The following is a 20697-nucleotide window of genomic DNA, read 5'->3' on the forward strand; positions in this document are numbered from 1 at the left end:
TCGTGTCTGATGCATGTGTTTCTCCCTGCCCATATAATGTTACATGATGGAGAGATTAAATGCATACGCTTGTCTCTGACTGTGACATGAAAAAAGGTGACTAACCTTATTGACCAGGCGTAGAGGTAGTAATTGGTAGTTGAGACCTGACTTCTGAGAAGACTGGCTGTTTTTAAGGGTAATTCAGTCCTCAGTTGCGGTCCCTAGTTGCACTGATGCATTATCTTGTTGTCTACAACTGTAAACACACACATTTTGAGAGACAAAAAGGAACTGTGGAATACATACTTTTATTTTAATCCCTAGCTATTTTTTTCAGTGATAAAGTAATACAAAAATGAAAACATAACTTCTTAAATTGATGCTGGTCCATTTGAAAAAAAATTCCAACATAACCAGGGTTTTTTACTGTACTGAAGAGACTGTTATTCTTCAAAATATCCCATCCTTCTTAGAAACTTCTGAAGAACTTTCTAGTGTGTTGTTGAACTTGATGCAGATAATGTCCACTCCACAACAGAAGGGTTTGACTCAAGTTTTCCACTGTTCTAATATGATATATCCTAATATGATATTTCTGTGTAGATTTACTGCTAATTTATTTTTTTTGTGGAACAAGAACAGGTCTTATCTTCAGTAAAATTTAATAATATTTAGATCTGGAAAAGATGAAAAAATTGCTCATATAAACTAATTTGAAGCACCACTTTTTTTTGTTTGTTTGTTTAAAGGTGTGTTTGATGTAATTCCTCCAAAGTGTTTATTATCCTTTTATTGTCCAGCACAATAATTTCTCAAAAATAAACAATATAAATGAATTGATACCTCCAAAGAATATTTTTAAGCTCTATAACTTTAATTTCATAAAGTTTTGCCCGTTTTATATGGAAATATATTTCTCCTTCTTCCTTCTTGGTGTGTTTTGATTCCATAAAATTAATCAAGCAGAGTTGAATTGGATAATAACAATAAAAGAAAGCTGCAACTTGCCCACTGTGTTTGAATTCTTGCAAGCTTGTTTGTTTTTCAGATTTTTAAGCGTGATTCTGTTCTCAGCTGTGGTGCATGCATGCACCCTGAGGATCTGGAGAGCTGTAGCCTTTGCAGTAACAACATAGAGTAAGGAAATACATGCCCCAAATTCTTGAGCAAGAATAGAACCTTGGCCTTCTCTCTTCCCTTGTTCTTGAATATCCTTTATCTTTTGGGGTTGTTTTATGTGAAATTTCAGTGCAATTAGAAAATATGTTGATTGTAGTAAATGGGATATATTGACTGAGAAAGCCAAGAGAAGACAAATAGAACTTTGGTTCTCCTCTAACCTTAAACTGAGCACAGGGCAGTCAAAATAGGATCATAGAATACCAGGTTGGAAGGGACCTCAGGGATCATTGGGTCCAACCTTTATTGGCAAAAGCACAGCCTAGACAAGGTGGCCCAGCACCCTGTCCAGCTGAGTCTTAAAAATGTCCAGTGTTGGGGAATCCACCACTTTCCTATGGAGATTTTTCCAATGGCTGATTGTTTTTATTGTGAAAGATTTTCCTCTTGTGTCCAGCTGGAATCTCCCCAGGAGCTACTTGTACCTATTACCTCTCATCTTTTCCATGTGACTCCTTATAAAAATGGAGTCTCCATCTTCTTTGTAGCCACCCTTCAAATACTGGAGCATGGTGATAAGGTCTCCTGTAAGCCTTCTTTTCTCAAGGCTGAACAAACCCAGTTCTCTCAGCCTTTCCTCATATGCCAAGCCTCCCAGTCTTGTGATCATCTTTGTGGCCCTTCTCTGGACTCTCTTCAGCCTGTCCACGTCTTTTTTGTGTAGCAGGTACCAAAACTGAACACAGTATTCCAGGTGTGGCCTGACAAGTGATGAGTAGAGAGGGATAATGACTTCTTTATGTCTGCTGGTGATACCCTGTTGATGCAAGCCAGCATCCTGTTGGCTTTCTTTGCACAGCAGCACACTGTTCACTCATATTGAGCTTGTTGTCCACCAGGACCCCAGATCCCTTTCCACAGAGCTGCTACCCAGCTGGGTAGATCCCAGCCTGTGCTGGGCTTCTGGGTTATGTTTTCCTAGATGCGAGACCGTACACTTTGTTGGACTTCGTAAGGTTCTTGTGAGCCCACTCTTCCAGCCTATCCAGGTCTTCCTGCATGGAGGCTCTCCCTTCCGAAGTGTCCACTTCCCCACTGAGTTTGGTATCATCAGCAAGCTTCCTCAAAGTACACTTGATCCCATCATCCAGATCCTTATGAAGATTTTAAACATCATTGAGCCCAATGTGGATCCCTGAGGTACCCCACTTGTGCCAGGTTGCCAGTTTGAAATGGAGCTATTTGCCACCACCCTCTGGGTGCGGCCTGTCAGCCAGTTCCCCACCCACCACACAGACCACTTGTCTGGACCGTAACCCGTCAGTTTGTCTAGGAGGAGGCTATAGGAAACCATGTCAAAAGCCTTGGAGAGATCCAGGTAGACAATGTCCACTGTTTGCCCCACATCCGCCAAGCAGGTTACTCTGTCATAGAAGTCGATCAGGTTTGTCAAGCATGATTTGCCCTTGGTGAATCTGTGCTGGCTTTTCCCAATTGCGTGCTTTGTTTGACTTGTGGTAGCCCCTGGAAGGATTTGTTCCATAACTTTCCCAGGGACTGAAGTCAGACTGATGCGCCTATAATTTCCTGGATCCTCCTTTAAGCCCTTCTTGTAGATGGGCATGACACTAGCCTTCTTCCAGTCTTCTGGGACATCCCTCAATCTCCATGACTTCTCAGAGATTATGGAGAGTGGCCTTGCAGCATCAGCCAGCTCTCTTAACACCATCAGGTTGATATTGTCAAGGCCCATTGATTTGTAGGAGTCAAGCTCCTGTAATAGTTCACATACCAACTCTTCCTTCACTGATGGTGGGTCTGTGTTTGCATCAGCCTGGATTTTTCTTTCCAAGGCCTGGGGCCCAACAGTGCTGGTAAAGACAGAGGTGAAAATGAGTAGTGTCACAGGAAGTAAGAAAGATCCTGCTGTTTCTTGAGAGTGTGAGTAATGTTGTCAGCTTCTCCTGTCTTTCTCTTTCCACAGGATAAGGGCTCAGTTACTGAGTAGGTGAGGTGGGATGCTTCTCACTTTACTTTAGGCATCCCAAAGGCAGACCTGTAAATCTGAGCTTGTTAGCTTGCAATGCACTGCCAGTTAGTGGAAGAGGCATTCACCTGACCTGTCAAAGCCACTTAACCACACAGGGTAAGATAAATTACTCTCCTAATGTCAGGAGTGTTGTACCACCCCTGGTTCTTCCTTGCTGGGCTCTAAATCTTCATATTCACTTCCCCTCATTAAACTGGTTGATGTAATCCAATACTACATCACAGAAATAGGTCTGATTTGTATTCAGTATTATTCAGTGTTGGATCAGATGTAACTGTGGATATCTATTTTACTGTCATCTAAAATAAGTTCTTCGGAAGGGACAATAATGTGTGTGTAACACCCCTTTGATCTTGCCTGCACCATAGTCAGCTCATTGTGTTAAGGTGATAGGAGCTGTGTCAGAAACAAACAATGACCAAAAAATATACCTTCAGAATCATCTGTGAACTGAGCGACTTTGTTGCTGCAGGTGGCCTTCAAGAGAGTTCCTCTCTCTCAGAATTTCATTCAGCAGGTTAAAACCAGGAACCTTGTGCATAGATATGATGAGTTATGATGATTGTTTTCCTGCCGTGAATCAGTTCTTCGCTTGCTTCTTTCCAAGCTGTGAGTTCTGCTGACTCTAGAAAACCAAAGACTGAGAGTAAGGGAAAAGGCAGTGTCAACCTGCCTTTCGATATATAAATCCAGATTCTCTCCCGTGACACAAATTAATCTTTAACAGCTGGTGCATTTGACTCCAAGGTTGATTCCAGAAGTAAAATACCAAAGTAAGCTAATGCTCACTCCAGATCACCTTCTCACCAACTTTAAAAGTGTAGGTCAGTTAAAAAGTAGGTCTTAGTTAACCAAGCATAGCCTTTGGGATCTGGAAAACAGTGTTTTTAGGATCCCTTGGGTTGGTTGTTGGTTTTTTTTTATTCCTTAAAAAGAAAAAGCCAACAAATCAAAGTCGACTCTCCTTATTGCTTAAGTCAGTTCCTGGATGAGTATTGCCACTCAGGCAAAAAAATCTGACCACTCAGCTACCTGAGGCAGCACCCCCCCACATAGTGATTAGCTGATATTATTTCTGGAAACTGAGAGTTGTCCTGTAACTAAGCCTCTAGTTTATACACTTCCATATAAAATCCAGAATTATTACTGCTAAATTGGAAGAATGTTTTCCTGAAGTTTCTGGTGGAAATATGTGCATAACAAAACTAAACTGTGCAGTTCAAGTGATCTTCATTGTTGTTTTCCTTCTCCAGAGATTACGATTTCATTTGTTCTAGCATTTGAAGTCTTACAACATATCTGGGATAACTGGTTCTGTGTTGCACTTGTTTGTGTAACTTAAGGTCCTGTTCAGTGTAATGTCAGGAAAAGTCAATGCATTTGAGGCCCTATTTAAAATTCTGGGGCTGAATAATAAGTAGGTGGCAAAGGTAGAAGTTCTCATTTAGCCCAATTAATGTACTTCAAAATATTTCCAAATTTCACCAGCCACATCCAGGGTTGTTGACCTGGTTTTGCTTGGGTATTCATAAACAATCATATAGGGTCCATTTAAATGAATAAACTGTAGTTTAACTCTAGCCTTCATTATAACTCCTGATTGTATTTGCTGATAGTTCAACACAGAGGCAAACAACAGATATGTTAAGCAGTCCCTTAATTAGTGCCTCTGAGTACTAGCTAAGGGAGTGAGTATTAGATTGATAGTTTGTAACATGCTTGATTAATAGTGCTATAGATTTACTTTAATAAATAAGACCTCATCTAAATTATTTCAGCAGATGCTATATTAACTCTCTTTCACTGGCATGCAAATTTTGGTGATGGTTCACCAGCAATTGATTTAGATATGGCTTACTACAAAAGTTGTTGGATTTTCTTTGACATAAATATTCTCTCAGTGGGCCATAGCAGCTGTGCCTTTTCAGAGAAAACAGAAAGCCACAAATATTTTAATGTAGCTGTCATTCATTCCATATGCTGCGTCAGTCCGTATGTTCTGTGACATATCACAGCCTTGATATCTGCTTTACATTGAGATACACATTTCAGCTAACATTTGCATATGCTTGTACAAGAAGAATCAAATCAGTTCTTGAGAATTAGCACACTAAAAGTCAATTCTGCTTTTGTAGTGTGTATCATATGTGCGTCTGATCTTGTTGCGTAGCCCAGAGCAGTAAAGGAAATTGTACAGCACATTTCGTGGAAGTGCTGATGCTGTGAGAGTATCATGGACCTGCTAAGAGTGGAGGAAGAACTTGGAGAAGACTCTTCAGCATATACAAAAGAGAAACTGTAGGTCTGAGTTCTCTGCAGAGTCTTTAGTGCAGGGGGTGGCTCTTGGTCTAGTATACACCTATACTGTAGAAGTGGTTGATGTTGTTAATCTGCATCTGCACAAAATTTGCCTATTCTTCAGTTATTTCTGGTACTTCTGCGTTGTTATAGCAGTAATTATTTTATCTTGTAAATGACATTAACTCTATTCTTAGAAGAACCCAAATTAAACTGTCAGGAAAACATGACTGTGGTTTGAAGGGAGTGAAAGAATTATTTTTAGCTAATGGTTGTTAGCCCATTGTCTTTTCAACTCATGGCCTTGGTCTGTTATAATTCAAGTTGGTCTCTGAAGTCAGCTTGCTGTGGCTGTGTCCATGTTGCTGTGCAGATGCCAGGGACTGCTGTGTAATGACAGAAGAAGGGAACAGTCTGTGAAATTTGTTTTGGGAACATTAATTAAAACAGGTCTGAATTACACTTCAAGAGAATGCTTAACTTGGAGTTTGAAGTTAAACAAGAGGAGGAAACTGGCATGAGTGGAGCTTGCTGAAGGCTTCTTAGCAACTTTGAGTTTTGGAAAGGAGGCTGAGAGGTACAAATACAGCTTCAGGAATCTGTGTGTCAGTGGGACAGGAGGAAGTCTTCATCTAACTATTCTGTGAGGACCTTGTCCTCTACTTCCCAGCATATTCCGGTTCCTTGTGCCTTCCTCTCATCTATAGACCACTTTTTCTTCACTTCAGCTGCCTGGTCAGCCCTTTTCCCTACCTCCCTCACCTGTTCTCTAACAACAAACAGCTTATTTTCCTCCTTACCTTTATCCCAGAACCCCATTACTTTTCTTTCTGAGGGTCTGGCGGGACTAGTATGGAGAGCAAAAGAACCTGCTGCTGCCTTAGTCAAGGTAGCAGCAGTGAACCACCATGAGAGACTGGAGGTGCTGCTCTAAACACCCTGTCTTTTCCCTTTGTAACAACATCAACAAAGGATACATGAATAAAAGGTAAGAACCAACTTTTCTATCTAGAAAAGACAATGCCAGTGCCTCATCAGCATAGACAAAATAATCTGCTACCATAAGCTACTGACTGTTTTGCCTACTGTTTTATCCTGACTGCACCATTGCTTCTCAGAAATGATCCTACTTTTTGGGCTCATCCAATTCCTGTTGGCCAGCATTGTTATCTAGAGGGGGTCTGGTCTATGTCAGTGTATGCTCTATACACTTAGCAGAATGTACTGCCAGGGTGAACTTTTGAATTCAAAGTGCAGGTTATTTTTTGGTCTTCATTTGGACATTTTATAAAGCAGTTTTAAACTGTAGACTAAGGTCCCTTCACTGGGTAAGATTTGAGAGAAGTCCTGGGAATCAATGTTGTGTTTATCTCCTTCCTGTTTGGCTAGTAGTGTGTTTTACTCTACCCAGAAATCATGCAACAAATAGGAAGGACAATGTTATGACTAAGGCACTGCACAGGGACTAGAGAAACCTGGGATGCTGTTTCTGCTGTAGACTTCCTAGGTGATCTTGGTAAAATCACTTAAACTGTTTGTGTCTGTTTTCTTTCTGTAAAATGGAGATAAGAGAATAGGTGAGGGTTTATGACAATTTCAGAGAGTATTTTATTATAAATATATTTATAGGGAATTGCTTTTACAGAAATAATATCCAATTCTGTAGATATTCTGGCAAACAAAATTCAGATTGTATGTGTATTTTCAAGATCAGGCTTCTGTACTTCCCATATGAAGTTTCTATCTTTTAAACGCATATTTCGTTTGACTGATATGCAAATTATAAACATTAGAGCAGGAAAAAAGAGAGATATGAAAAAGTATTGTGCATAGTAATAAACAAACTCAATTTTGAATTTGCTCAAACGTGCTCTCATAGATACCACTGCCTGTTGACAACTTAAGGAATAGAAGAACTGTTTCATTCTACCCTTCCCAACAAAATCATCAAGAAAATAAATAACACTTCTAATAATTGAGTCATCTGAAAGTGATGTCTATTAGCCCCTGAAATACATTTAAAATTCTTTAGTGAATTGAGTGTGTGAATGACATACCTCTCAAAAATCAGGGTTTCATGAGGATGAAAAACATGACATACCTAACTTGCTGCATAGTTTTAATTTTCAGCAGTAAGATTATTCTTTTTCATCTTGCATTACTCTTTTTTAATTAATTTTGTTTCATATGGGGAAGAAGAGGAAAGGAGAGATACAGAACTCCAGTTTGAAGGAATTTTTGTTGCAGTTTTGCAAACACTGAGGGTTTTATGTTTGGGATTTTTTACTGTTTTCAACAAAGGTGATTAATTCAAATTAATATTAGCCTTTGCTTATGTGGCAACTCTAAAACTGTGCAAGGTAATTTAAGCCAGGTGATACTCTGATAATTACATTGAATTTGAACTATTCTTTGTAGGATGCTTCAAATGCTCTTGTGTGGAGTTGAATGCCACTTGAAGAGTCCTCAAATATTCTGCATGTGAGACAACATAATAATAAGCAGGCTTCACTTAAAACTGTCATACTCTCTGAATCCTTTGATGTTGGAGAGATCGAATGCTGGTTAAATTTAGTACTTAAAATGAGCCAAATTTTGCTGTTGTACTTATCAAAGTATGCATTCCTCTCCTGTTTACATGTAAGTCCATAGCTGGTACACAGCATAATGCCTCCATTGAGTCACTTTGGATGTCTTAGAAAAGCAGAGTCCTTATGTGGTCCTAAATCAACCCAATCCTCGGAGTGGAAGATGAGGTAGATTATTCTTTGATACTGGAGATCACAGGGCCTTTTTACAGGTTGCCCATTAGTTTTCCATGAGAAAAGATTATTTTTACAGTTTCCCTTGTTGAACATGGATGTCAGTCATCATAAATTTTTAATCTTTGGCTTCCCAGTCTTGCAGGAATTGAAGGTGACATCTGTGACTACAAGAGTTTCCCTGTTGCATGGGTTGCCTTGCTCAAAGATTTTTCTACATGCCAGGGTTCAACATATCTGTTTTTACTCAGCTGCCGAAGAACTGCTGTTAAAGCACTGTGAAGAAAGAGTATCCTGAATACATCAGCAGGGGCACCAGTGCTTGGTAGGTCCATAAGAAGTGAATAGGGTTAGAGAAATCCAAATACATTTAAATGTAGATGTTCATTGGCACCAAGTTTCTCTGTGAATGTGGATTAGAATAAATCCACACCCTTGACTTTAAAGGTAAAGAATGAATCAATGAGTAAAGGTCCTAACTTATTTTGAACTGTCCCTTTATGGGTTAACAAGTGTAGTCTAATTATTCATATATTACACATACACAGAAAAAGAACTGGAATTAATCTGAGTTGACGTCTATGTTCTGAAGGGCTGCGTTCTCCCCCTTCAAAATTATCCAGACAAAAAGCTACTCATGTTTTACGTATTTAATAAGAAACAGACAATGCAGGGCGAGTTTTAAAGCAGCAGCAAGTAAATCACCTCATTTCCACTGTTTCAACAATGCAGACCAGTTTGCTGCCAGCTTGGATTTTCTAATTTTGATTTAAGCACATGACTTATAATGACTTTGTTGAGTGGTGGGACTAAGGGATTTATGGTGCACTTGTATGTGGGACTCTCATCACTGTACAGCAACCCTGTCGTTTTTGTGACAGTCTGTTTGACTGGTGCTGGATTTATGAGAGAAATAATTCAGAACAGAGTAATAATTTTCCCTTGGCAATTACCCTACCATTTGGTACTTTGTCCCTAAGGGGAAAATGAATGTGCTGGGATCTGTCCGTAAGTTCAGTGGCTCAGTGTAAAGAACAAATCAAGGTCAGAATGCAGCTGAATACACACTGATGTTTCATAATATAATCTAGATCTCCTGCTTTTATCTGACTCATTAAAAGCTCATGTAATTTAAAGATTATTTTTGATTGCTATGAGATTTTTAGTGGGAATTCTTTGTGAGGGATATTTCATTACCACATTTAGTACTTTCTTTTTCTGTTCATTGCCTCTTTTCTCTGTACCAGTGGCCACTCTAGCAATTTCTTCAGTGTAAGCAGGATAGTACCTAGCTAAGGGTTGGTGCTTATGGTATTATATAATGTCAAAGCCACTTAGTATCTATCTATCTATCTATCTATAAGGTTTTAAAGGTCTTTTTCCACCTCTGCCCTTGTCGTAAAAATGGGAAATCACCTTTTCACCACAGTTCATCAGCAGCCTCTTTAGACATGAAAAACCTGCTGGACCAGGATGCTTGTCTAGAGGTAATTTGTTTAATAACTGAAACAGATCTCTTTGCTAGTGTGTGTTCCTGTTCTCCTGTTCTCCACCTTAGTACAGCAGGCAACTGTGAAATTAGGAACACAGATGATAAGACAGACCTCATGTGGTGCCGTGTTTCTAATACATGTTTGTTACCTGGTTTCAGTATAGCCCATAATCAGTTATTCCCCAAGTAGTAGATGGTATTTCAATTTTCCTCTGAGATGGCTAAGCTGGTGTGCTGGTTTTGGCTGGGACAGAGTTAGTTTTCTTCATAGTAGCTAGCATGGGGCTATATTTTGGATTTATGCTGAGAAGAGTGTTGATAACACAGGGATGTTTTCATTATTGATGAGCAGTGCTTACATAGAGTCAAGACCTTTTCTCCTTCTCACACCACCCCACCAGCAAGGAGGCTGGGGTGCACAAGAAGATGGGAGGAGACACAACCGGGACAGCTGACCCCAACTGACCAAAGGGATATTCCATACCATATGACGTCATGCTCAGCATATAAAGCTGGGGGAAGAAAGAAGGGGGGGACATTCGGAGTGGTGGCATTTGTCTTCCCAAGTTACCATTATGTGTGATGGAGCCCAGCTTTCCTGGAGATGGCTGAACACCTGCTTGATGATGGGAAGTAGTGGATGAATCCCTTGGTTTGCTTTGCTTTGCTTGTTCGTGCAGCTTTTGCTTTACTTATTAAACTGTCTTTATCTCAACCCACCAATTTTCTCACTTTTACCCCTCTGAGTCTCTCCCCATCCTACTGGAGTGGGGGAGTGAGCGAGCAGCTGGTTGGTGTGTATTGCTGGCTGGGGTAAACCACAACAGTTGGAAAAGAGCCGTGTCTCTTAGCCCTGGCTCTCATGCATTTGGACTTTGGCAGGCAATATCTGATAGTAGTTTTGCTGGTCTTTAAGGATAGCAATATGATTGATGGCTAAAAAGACATAAGAAAAATAAGGTTTTCTGTCACTGACCTTCCAGTGACATTTTTAGAAGGGTGATAAATAAAGCTCTGTGTGTAGAGTATGTACTAATGTTATATTCTATAGTGCCTTTGAATAAATTTTACCAATTGCATGACAGGGAAATTATTTTACATTTTTCCCTTTGATGGGAAGGTTGCTACTGTTACTTTTCTTATTGTTGTAATGATAATTGTTAAACATTTCTGTTTAGTGTTTCTCCAGGTCTGTGGTTTTCCATCAGAGTTTACAGAGTTATTCAGAAGAGACTCATTCTTTGTCCTGCCTTCTTTCCTTGTCTTGGTTGCTATCCTGCTTCATAAATGACACAGGTGTTCTCAATTAGCAGTTTTCATCAGCTAGTGGTGTATGTTTGTCACAAGTTCTGTGACACTCATGACCATTACTTCTTACTTTGCTAGTTGCAAAAATTTTGCTTTTCCTGATCAGATCTTGTGTAACAATCTTTGAACCTAGTTCTTCCAGGCTAGTGAAGGAGAATCCTAGAAGCATGCCAGCACCCCTTAGCTGGTGAGTGAGTTTGCCACTGTTTGAGTGAGCCAGTACGTCTTGCTGGATGCAGTATCCCCTGGGAAAGAGGAGTCTTGAAATCACTCCTAGCACTGGACAAGCTTTTAGTGTAAAGTAAAAGAATATGATTGTACTCTGAAATACAAAGCTTAAGAAATCAATTGCTCAGATGAAGAATACTAGAGCATAGCTCACTGCACAGACCTGCTGCTTTGGCTAGTTTCTGACTTCTGCGGATCTGGTTCTCATGATAGTCAAGCGACTTCCAAGGACAATACACACAGCTCCTAGACTTGTGATCTGTATTTTAGGATTTTTTTTAGCCGTATGTGGTTTTGTGGTTCATGGTTTATCTCATTTATGATTCAGGATGAGAGCTTCTCCTTATATCTTGTTTTCTTAGCTATGAATATCAAAAATTACCAATCTTAGTATTTAGCATTGCTATTATTGAACTCTTTGCTTTCTTTCTGAATGAAAATATTCGTCAAGCTTTTTAAGCTGTAGTATACATTTAACATTTTCTAACATATATGTTATACACCACATTTTACACAAAAAGGTAAAACAATGAATGTATTTGTCAGTACTTCTTGACCGAAACTAGTGGCAAATAGTCTGTGAGTGCAGTGTATTTGGAGTAAGAGGTTCAGAACATGGCTTAGTGGCTGAGGGTGAAAGAATTGAGCTATCATGGTTTTCTGAAGGCATTCATACAATAAAACAGTGTAGAATAAATAGAACATTTTGTGAAGGTAAGGTTCCTGAAGCACTTCTGTTTTCTCCAGGGAAGTGCTCCTATCTTGACTGCCACTGTAAGAGGATTTTACAAATGTCTCTGCTCAAGCTCCCTCAGAGGTTCAGCCTTGCAGCTGTACATGAAGCACATCTGAGCAACATGTGTTGACAGAGTTTAACATTGATTGTAGCAGCCATGACCCCTTCCCTCAAAACCGTGATCCGAAGTGATGAATTTGTTGTTTATATAATAGTGTCATCCACAAGGATCTCCCCTCATCCCTGTCCCTGCTCTCAGGACTGATTCTGTTGATGTGGGGGGTTGATTTTGATGATACTGTGCGTAAGCTCTTCAAGGGTCATACCCAGAAAGAGAAGGAAGTTCAGGAGTGAACAGGAGAAGCTCAGACTTTGCTAGGATCTGTTTTTGTGAGAAAGAATATACCCTTAGGGAAACATTGGGAGAAGTGGGGAACAGAGGAAAGGCAGTCAGAATCAAATGTGCTGATAAATTTGGAAGTTAGAAGCAGTGAGTGACGAGAGTAACAGTTTCTACTGTGAGCAGGATAAGTATCATCAGCTAAGAATCATGATTTTGAAACTGATTAGGAAGGCTGGAAGCTCAGGAATGAGTGATAGATCTCTCTGAGTTCTCTTCTTACTTGTCTTTATGGAGAAGTTAAGCTTGAAAAGAAATAATGTTTGTTTTGCAGTGATGATTTCCCTTCTGTGCTTTAGCATAGAGAGGTTTAATTTCAGAAGCATGATCCTAAATGTCGATTAGTGCAGCTATAATAAACATTTGTCTGTTTATTCCTTAAGCACCACTTTTCCTAGAGCTATTCCTCTTGTTCCTTATTCCACACTTTCTCATGTCAATCAAATTATCAGTAACAATAATCACAAATCCCATTAGGAACTAATTACATTTATGCAACTTCAAGCTAGTTTACCTCTTTGCTAACATTATCTCCAAGCATCTAGCTTGCTTCTGGCTCCATTAATTATGGTCACACATCTTTACAAAGTATTAAAGACCTAGAACTCATCTTGATGGTATTCTGCTGCTTCAGAAATAAGAAAGACCTATCAGATAGAGTAATTTATAGTTATCTTACTTTTTCTGTCTTCAGATGCATGGAACTCTGTCTGCCACCCACTCTCAGAGCATCCCCGTTCTAGTTTTCATATCTGCTTGGTTCCTGAGTGAGCTCCCCAAGTGATCTTGTTTTTCTTGCTTGACTATGTGCTGTAACTGGAGTTGAGAACAAAGATGACAGGAAGCAGACTAGAGAGTGGGTCATCATGTGGTCATGTGATAGATGCTTTTGAAAGCTGTTACATGAACTTATTTTTTTCCTTAGAACATGAAGGAAACAGGGTGTAATTCTTCCTATACAGAGTGCGAAAAACAATGGCTTGCATGGATGTGGTGCACCTTGCAAGGAAACTGTGGTCTTGGACCATACCAAAAATAAAAATATATTATTTCAAATATTTTAGCAAAGTAGGTTTTATCTGCTGTTACAACTGAGATCAACATTTATGTCAATATGTATTTATAGGTTCATTTCCATAGTAATCTGTGTAATTTTCTTTGCTATATGCATGCATCTCTTCCCCAGACAGTGATGGAAATTAAGGGGAACATTTGCAACCAACAAGGAGCAAAAATTGTCTATGAAGATATATCATACTGTAGCCTGTGTTGAATTGAAGCTTGTGGATTCCAACTTACTGACTTTTAAGTGTTTAATGAAAACAGAATCATTATCTCCTTTCTGGGCAGGTAGAGAACTCCTTTGGGATTTAAACACATGCATCAGGAGAATAGACCTGTGTGTTTCTGGAAAGTTCACACCCACAGCGTTACACTTGGTTTCTGCAGTCTGGATAGTAAAGAGAAAATGCTGTTCTGAAAAAGAACATGAGCGCAAATCCTAAAGCTTGATGTTTCCAGTACTCAGTTTTAAAAAGCAGCTTTCAAATGCTTTTGTCTGTGTTGCATTTTACTTGTTTACTTTTAGCTATTAATTTAAAAAGCCTTCCTGAAACCCTGCTAAACTCTTTCCAAAGAGAGGTCCTTCATGAGTGTAAAAGAATAGGGCAAAATTCTAGCTGATTGATTTATAACTGCCTGAAAAAAAACATAGTTTATGTGGAAAGTGGTGAAACATCCTTAACCAAAGAGATGTCACTGAGTGCCACTTCAGCTTAATAAAATAAGTCATGCCAAAATGACTTAAGGTAGATAGAAGACAAGGCAACTCTAAAGGACAGAGAAAAGAGTGGGGAGGAGAACTGTGAAACTAAAGGATGCTTCTTCTCCATTAGTTCTTACTAATTGCCCGTGCCCACTAGAAATGTTCTCTGAAGCAAAATGCCTTGGTTTCTTGATTTTACATCTTACAAATGATCAAAGCAGCACCTTCCTTTCGGGGTTTTTGTTTGTTTGTTTGTTTGTTTTTCTTAAAGTCAGTTACTTCATTGTTCATGTCTTTTATAGCTTCAGGAATCCTTAAAAAGTGGTATAACTTGTCCAGTTTTCTTTCATATGTCTTCATGCCTGCCTTTGTTCAGTAACTGTGCTTGCACATGTGTTGGGAGAGACCGTCAGTTGCCTTTTTTTATAAGGTTGACTTTGATGTCATTAGAATGTAATAAGCTTATTGTGTTTTTCTGCCTTTTAATTTAATTTGGAAAAAAAAGTAATTTTTGTCTCATCATATATCTTCTGCAAAAACAATTTAATAGTAACTTCTTTTATTTTGCAGAGCTGGTTATTTGCCTCAGAATATTCCTTTGGAGATTCTCAGATATCTTTCAGAGGAGAAGGATTTTCTGCCTTGGCATGCTGCCAGCCGAGCTCTTTATCCTCTAGATAAATTGCTGGACCGCACAGAAAACTACAACATCTTCAATGTAAGAGCTCCCCTTCTCCCCTTCTTTCTCCTGCTTTCCCTTTCTCTTCTTTGTTTTATCTCTTTCTTTGCTCTCTTTCTTTTATCTTTCTTTTCTTACTCTTTCTCTTCCCCCCCTTTCTCTCTCTCTCTCTGCCAAGAGTTGAACTGTTCTCCAGTCAGATATAGTAAATAACCTAGGGTTATTAGCTTTCTTCCTAATTATTCTTTATTTAAAGATAGCAATTGTCAAGCTTTGGTTCATTTGCATCTGAACAGTGATAACTGTTGTTTGAGGCATATATGATTAGTAGAAGGAAAAGTAATTATTTCTCCTATGAAATATTATGACAAATAAAGTATTTCACTAAAAAGAGCCAAAGTAATCTATTTCCAGATTTTCTCTTTTGAGGATCCCCGTGGCGATATTTAGATTGATGGCCAAGCACAGCAAGGACACCAAATGCAGGCACAACTGAACAGGATGCATGCAGCCGAAGTAAAGATTTGTAGTCATTATTGCATCCAAAAAGCCATGATGAATTCAATGCAGTTGCCTTAAGTAACAAGGATTAGATCAGCATTGAGTCAGAAGCCCATTCATAATTGGGTCCGAAGGGACAGCAGTAACAGCTAGCAGTTGATAATTAAGATAGACAAGACAAACATTTTAACATTTTACCTAAAGTAAAAAAAAAAAAAAATCCTAGCTACGCTGAAGCATGTTTGATGAAGTACATGGGATCTGATTGCAGCCAGTGACAATTTTGAACTCTTGGGGTTTTTTTAATTCACTATGAATTTCATATAATCTGCATCTTTTCAGTGGCCAACATACTGTAATTTTATGGAATTTTGTAAAGCCTTCAAATGAAGGAACTCTCTAAAGCCTGAAATTCTTCAAGGTGCTTTTATCTTCTTAAACCTGTATTGGCTTGTGTGTGTGTCCAGAGACACACATGCTTAGAAAGCAGGAAGCTAGAGGTGGCTAGATGTATGTGTATATGTAGAAGTATTTAGATATATGTGTGTGTATATATATACTCACATACGCAGAGCTACCTGCTCACATGGGAAATTATTTTTGTGGGACATATACTATAGATTAATAAAGACACATTGAGATTCTTTCTTTATGAACCTACAGTGTAAGCCTACATGCAAACCAGAGCCATAATATAAAATGATGTGAAAATAACTTGCATGCTAGGTCTGTTGTTAACTGCACAGAAAAATTCTTACAAGTCTGCCGTTGTTATTTCACTCTTAAACATGGCTGTGTAATGAAAACACAATTTTAATAAATGAAACCAGTAAAATTCATGGCTGGGTTGTGTTTTATCACTACTGATGAGAACTTTGAAAGCAGAGGTGATAGCAGGGGAAATAAAAAGTCTTTTTAGTCACTGAATAACATATCTGCTAGAGAAAGCTGCACTATGAATCTCCTTTTGTGTTGACATCGTATATACATGCCCGTGCATCCACAATAATAAAATAGATGCTCTCCTATGCGGTTTTTATATCTCATTTCCCTTTTTCTAATCAGTAAATTCCACTGGCAAAAGATTACGCTGAATACAATGACAGTGGTTTTCTTCACAACTGACCAGAATATGTAAATATGTCTCCTGTATAAAAAGTAAAAGTAAGCTAAAATACATCTTGGGCTTGTTTTGTTCTTTAAGCACACTGAGAATGTAAACTTAAAACATAGTGTCATTAAATGTACAAAGCTTATTTGCATCCACATTGTTTGGTATTCTGAAGTCAATTGACTGTACTTAAGTGATGTTTTTGCCATGCCTATGGATATTAAAACAATACTCTTTTGAAAGTGGACATGTATGGTGTAGTCGAGATTGGCCATAGAGTAGAAATTGAGCTGTTGATGCTCTTGCAACTTTTTGGGCTGGTATTGTGAGTTCAAAATAGCATGTAGGAAACTCTTCTTAAATTGATGAGGTGTATAACAGTAAATTGTCTTATCCTAGGCATCTAATCAAATAGCTGTTCTATAGATTACTTACCACTATAGCAGTGAAGGAGGATTATGTGTGGACAAGTTGCTTTGCTAAATGCAAATCAAAACCTTTGAAAAGTAGGACATTATTTGCGGGTAAAAAAGAGAGAAAAAAAACTCAATAGTTTATTTCAATTTCAAATAAAAAATAAATATTAACACTGAATATATTTTTCTTTTCCCCCTCAGGAGTATATTTTAAGACAAGTTGCATCAATGTATCTCAAGCTTGGATGGCCAACGAATAATTTAAACAAATCGCTTGTTCAAGCATCCTATCAACATGAGTACTGTTATTTATTTTTTTATTATTGTTTGTTTGCAGGATATAGTTGTAATAATGCAGTTTCCTAAAATTTGGTTTAATCTTTAGCATGTCATACTTCCTAGCTTTGTCTTCCTTCTGTTTTTCCTTTCTGGGTTAGAAGGAGAGGAGCAAGATGCTGTGAGATTAATTCCTTTTTCCTGAATTTGGAGAACATGATTTCCTAAGCCTTAATTTAAAGTTTGACTGCACTAGATATTTAAGAAATTGGATTTATGTGACCACAGAGGTCAGGAAGAGTGCATAAGTGTAAATGGGGGCTGGTTTTGGTTCACAACCTTTCTTTAACTGTTGCAGCAGCTGTAGGCCTTAAGTGTATAGCTGGATTATCTTTGATATATTGCCCAACTATCAGTTGCTGCCATTATTATAAGAAATAATTTCTTGTAAACATTCAAACACATTCATTAATTAATGCAGCCTTATTGCTTTCTTGAATTTGGACAGAGAGTTGCGTCGGGAAGTCATCATGTTGGCCTGCAGCTTTGGTAACAAACACTGTCACCAGCAGGCTGCAACATTAATCTCGGATTGGATTTCTAGCAATAGGAACCGGTAAGTGGAACTGAAATATATATTTCTCATTTCTCCTACTCAGAGGCAACACAGCTGTCATGCTCTTCCTCTCCTGCCCGTGCCTCATCCACAGTGGGAGCCCAGTTCTGCAGAATTGTACAGGAGGAAGCAGAGGTCACTGGCTATTATTTAAAAATGTCTGTGGGGCTTCAGAATGAATTATTTGACTTTGCATGTATGAGAGGGTGGAAGGGACACCCATGTAGCCTCTGCCCACTCCTGATAAATTGCTGTCAGATAATTATATGCTGGAAGGTGAGAAGAAGGGTTTTAAGGAGAAGTTTAAAGGAAGAAAAATGAGTGAACACTTAATTGGCAGACAAACATGAAACCTGTGTCGGGGCAAGAGGGCAGAAGGTGCTAAGTGATTAAAGAAGTGATGGAGGTTAGAGGCAGAAGAACCAAGAAGTAAGAAAAGAGGTGAAACAATGTATTTAAGGGAAATGTTATGAAGTACTTAAAAGTGAAGACTTGGAAATTAATGTGATTCAGGAATACATGGAAAAGCTCATGTAATGTTTCAGAGAGGGGATAATGTGATAGCTGATGTGTTGAGCATTAGCAGCACTGTAGTGGTTTGACAGCAAATATGTAAGTTATGCTGTCCAGACACAGCTTTATTCAGCTGAGCCAAGGGAACACAGGCTGTGGATGGTGTATGAAGATTATCTTTTAAAGGCAAACACCTAAGGAAATACAAACATTTGAGTGTGTAGTGATCTATGGACAATGAGATGGGTACAGAGTATAGGTTAAGACCATGACTTCTTGACAAAGAATGATGTATTTCCTTATTATGTGGAATGTGGGTATAGAGGTATTTGCATAAATACATCACAGGATATTTTGGTTTAAAGGAAAATATTTTACTTTCAAGTAATAAAGAAAAAATCTTACATTTTCAGTCCCAGTCTTGTATTAGCTCTGTAAAAGGATTGGATCTCTATAGACTATAGGCATTTAAGATTTTTCAAAGACATCTTGGGCCAATCAGGTGTTTGTTTGCAATGAAAATATGTCTGTCTGTCTTTCTTTGTAATCTTTGAAAATCCTTTATAGGCATGCCCAGTTACATAAGTATCTGAGTGTCTTTTAAAACCATGAGCTAAGCATGAATGGAAATTGCATTCCCATATGACTTTAAAACTTCTGAAAAAAAAAATTATTTTGAAACTATAACTATGTACCTTTAAATAAGATGTGCGTGAGGGGGAGGGTTTACTTGTATAAGATAATACCAGATATATTTACTATGAAATATATACCCTAAGGTTTTATATGAATTCTTATCATCAGCAGCAAGAGTCAGTATGAAACTATTCAAAGAGGAGATGAAAGAAAGAATCACTGGAAACAATCTGCAAAAGTAATTTACTTAGATATTCATTTGCAAAATTAGTTAATCAAACCTAGCACCATCTATTAGCCTGCGCAGCAGTAGATTATTCAGTGTTAAAAGCCTGTCACCCTGCAAAGCTTTCTCCTACCCTCTCTCTTCATCCCTTCCAAGAGGACTGAAGAAGGAAGCATCAGGAAAAAAAAAAAAAAAAAAAGCTTATTGCTTTACTAACAATAGCAAGAGAGGAAAGGAATAAATTTAAGGAGCCATCTGAAGATTCATCTTAGCCTTTCTATGGGACCGTTTTAGGGAGCACAAGATTGTGGCTGCCAGCATATGATGAGTATTGTGATAAAAGCATCACAGCAGGGCAGAAGAAGAGAATAGCTGCTAAGCTAACAGTGCATTTCTCCAAAGGAACTGCGCAGTTTTGAAAAATAACTGGAACATATAATGTAATTACAGAATACAGATTGACAGTCAGATGATAAATAGGGATACAAGTTGCAAAGAAGACAGAAACATTTTTACTCGTTTCTTAAGATTATAGGATTTGCTCAGTTCCCCACCCCAGAATTTACCAGTTGCTATTCTCAGAGCAGTCTCACATGCTGAATGTAACTAACGTATGAGCGGACTCATTTCATGTCTGCTTACATTGAAATGACATTGCAAAGGCTACTAGTAATAGCAGCTTGGTAGACATAAAATCAGCTCGTGTTTCACAGTAACAACATTTGTAGCAGTCTGTCAATGTTCTCTCAGGAATGTTCAGGTTGCTGCTGCATCAGAGGTACCCAGTATCACCTTTGCTCAGTTTAAACCAACTCAGACTAAATCCTGAAAATAAAGCAGGGGCTGTTTTCCTTGATTTTCCACCAAGAAAATGATGATGATTCTACAATAAGAATTTAATGGACATGGTGTTTGAGTCATGCCTCTGCCTCTTTTAGCACTTCAGAGACGACAGCTAGATCAAGTGCAAAGGCCAAGCAGATAAGTACAAGATACATGCAGAGAGCATATCCAACAGGTGTCATTTTGTATTCTTTCTCATCAGTCAAGTGTTTTGCTCAGTTTGATGCCTTTAACAGCTGTTTGTGAATTTGCTGCAAACAACCATCTCTGAATTTGTAGGAATACCTCAGAGCTTGTTTCCTCAGAAAGAAGGGGAAACTCATGCAGCTCATCTGTCTCCAGACTTCTCTAACAACTCCTGGTGAGGAAAGCTGGTGACGGGTACAGAAACTATATGTGTCCTTGCCTGTTCCAGCCCTTATCAACGAGTAAAGTTGCGTCTGCTGAAGACTACTCTAAAAGTTCTTGTAGATGCCCTCCTGTCTTCTGAAACAGAACAAAGACATTGACTGATGTGTTGCTGAAAGCAACCCCAAGTTGGTGACACAAAGAACAGAGTTCCACAGAGATCAGAGATATCCTTATGTATAGGTATAATATGAATTTGACTATGAGAGTAAAAATAAAAGCTAATTTACAACCTTTCTACCTATCCCCTCCCAAAACCCTTATTCTGGAGGATAAGGTGTTTTCATACAATGAGCTCATTCACAAGCAGCACTTGTTGGAAGGAACACAAA

At 38.5% G+C, this 20697-nt stretch overlaps 1 protein-coding gene across 1 annotated transcript in view; it reads left to right on the forward strand.

Annotated features, from left to right (window-relative positions):
- Window positions 1-5384: 5384 nt before the first annotated feature.
- Window positions 5385-20697, forward strand: part of LOC104460677 (thyrotropin-releasing hormone-degrading ectoenzyme-like) — a 33714-nt gene continuing 18401 nt past the window's right edge. Inside the window, exons 1-4 of the mRNA XM_010085796.1 lie at window positions 5385-5449; window positions 14711-14858; window positions 17049-17146; window positions 17632-17739. Coding sequence (XP_010084098.1) covers window positions 5385-5449; window positions 14711-14858; window positions 17049-17146; window positions 17632-17739 — 419 coding nt within the window. The remainder of the gene's footprint in view (window positions 5450-14710; window positions 14859-17048; window positions 17147-17631; window positions 17740-20697) is intronic.

This window comes from Pterocles gutturalis, unplaced genomic scaffold (genome assembly GCF_000699245.1).
Source record: "Pterocles gutturalis isolate BGI_N339 unplaced genomic scaffold, ASM69924v1 scaffold25430, whole genome shotgun sequence".
In the NCBI taxonomy this organism is placed as follows: domain Eukaryota; kingdom Metazoa; phylum Chordata; class Aves; order Pterocliformes; family Pteroclidae; genus Pterocles; species Pterocles gutturalis.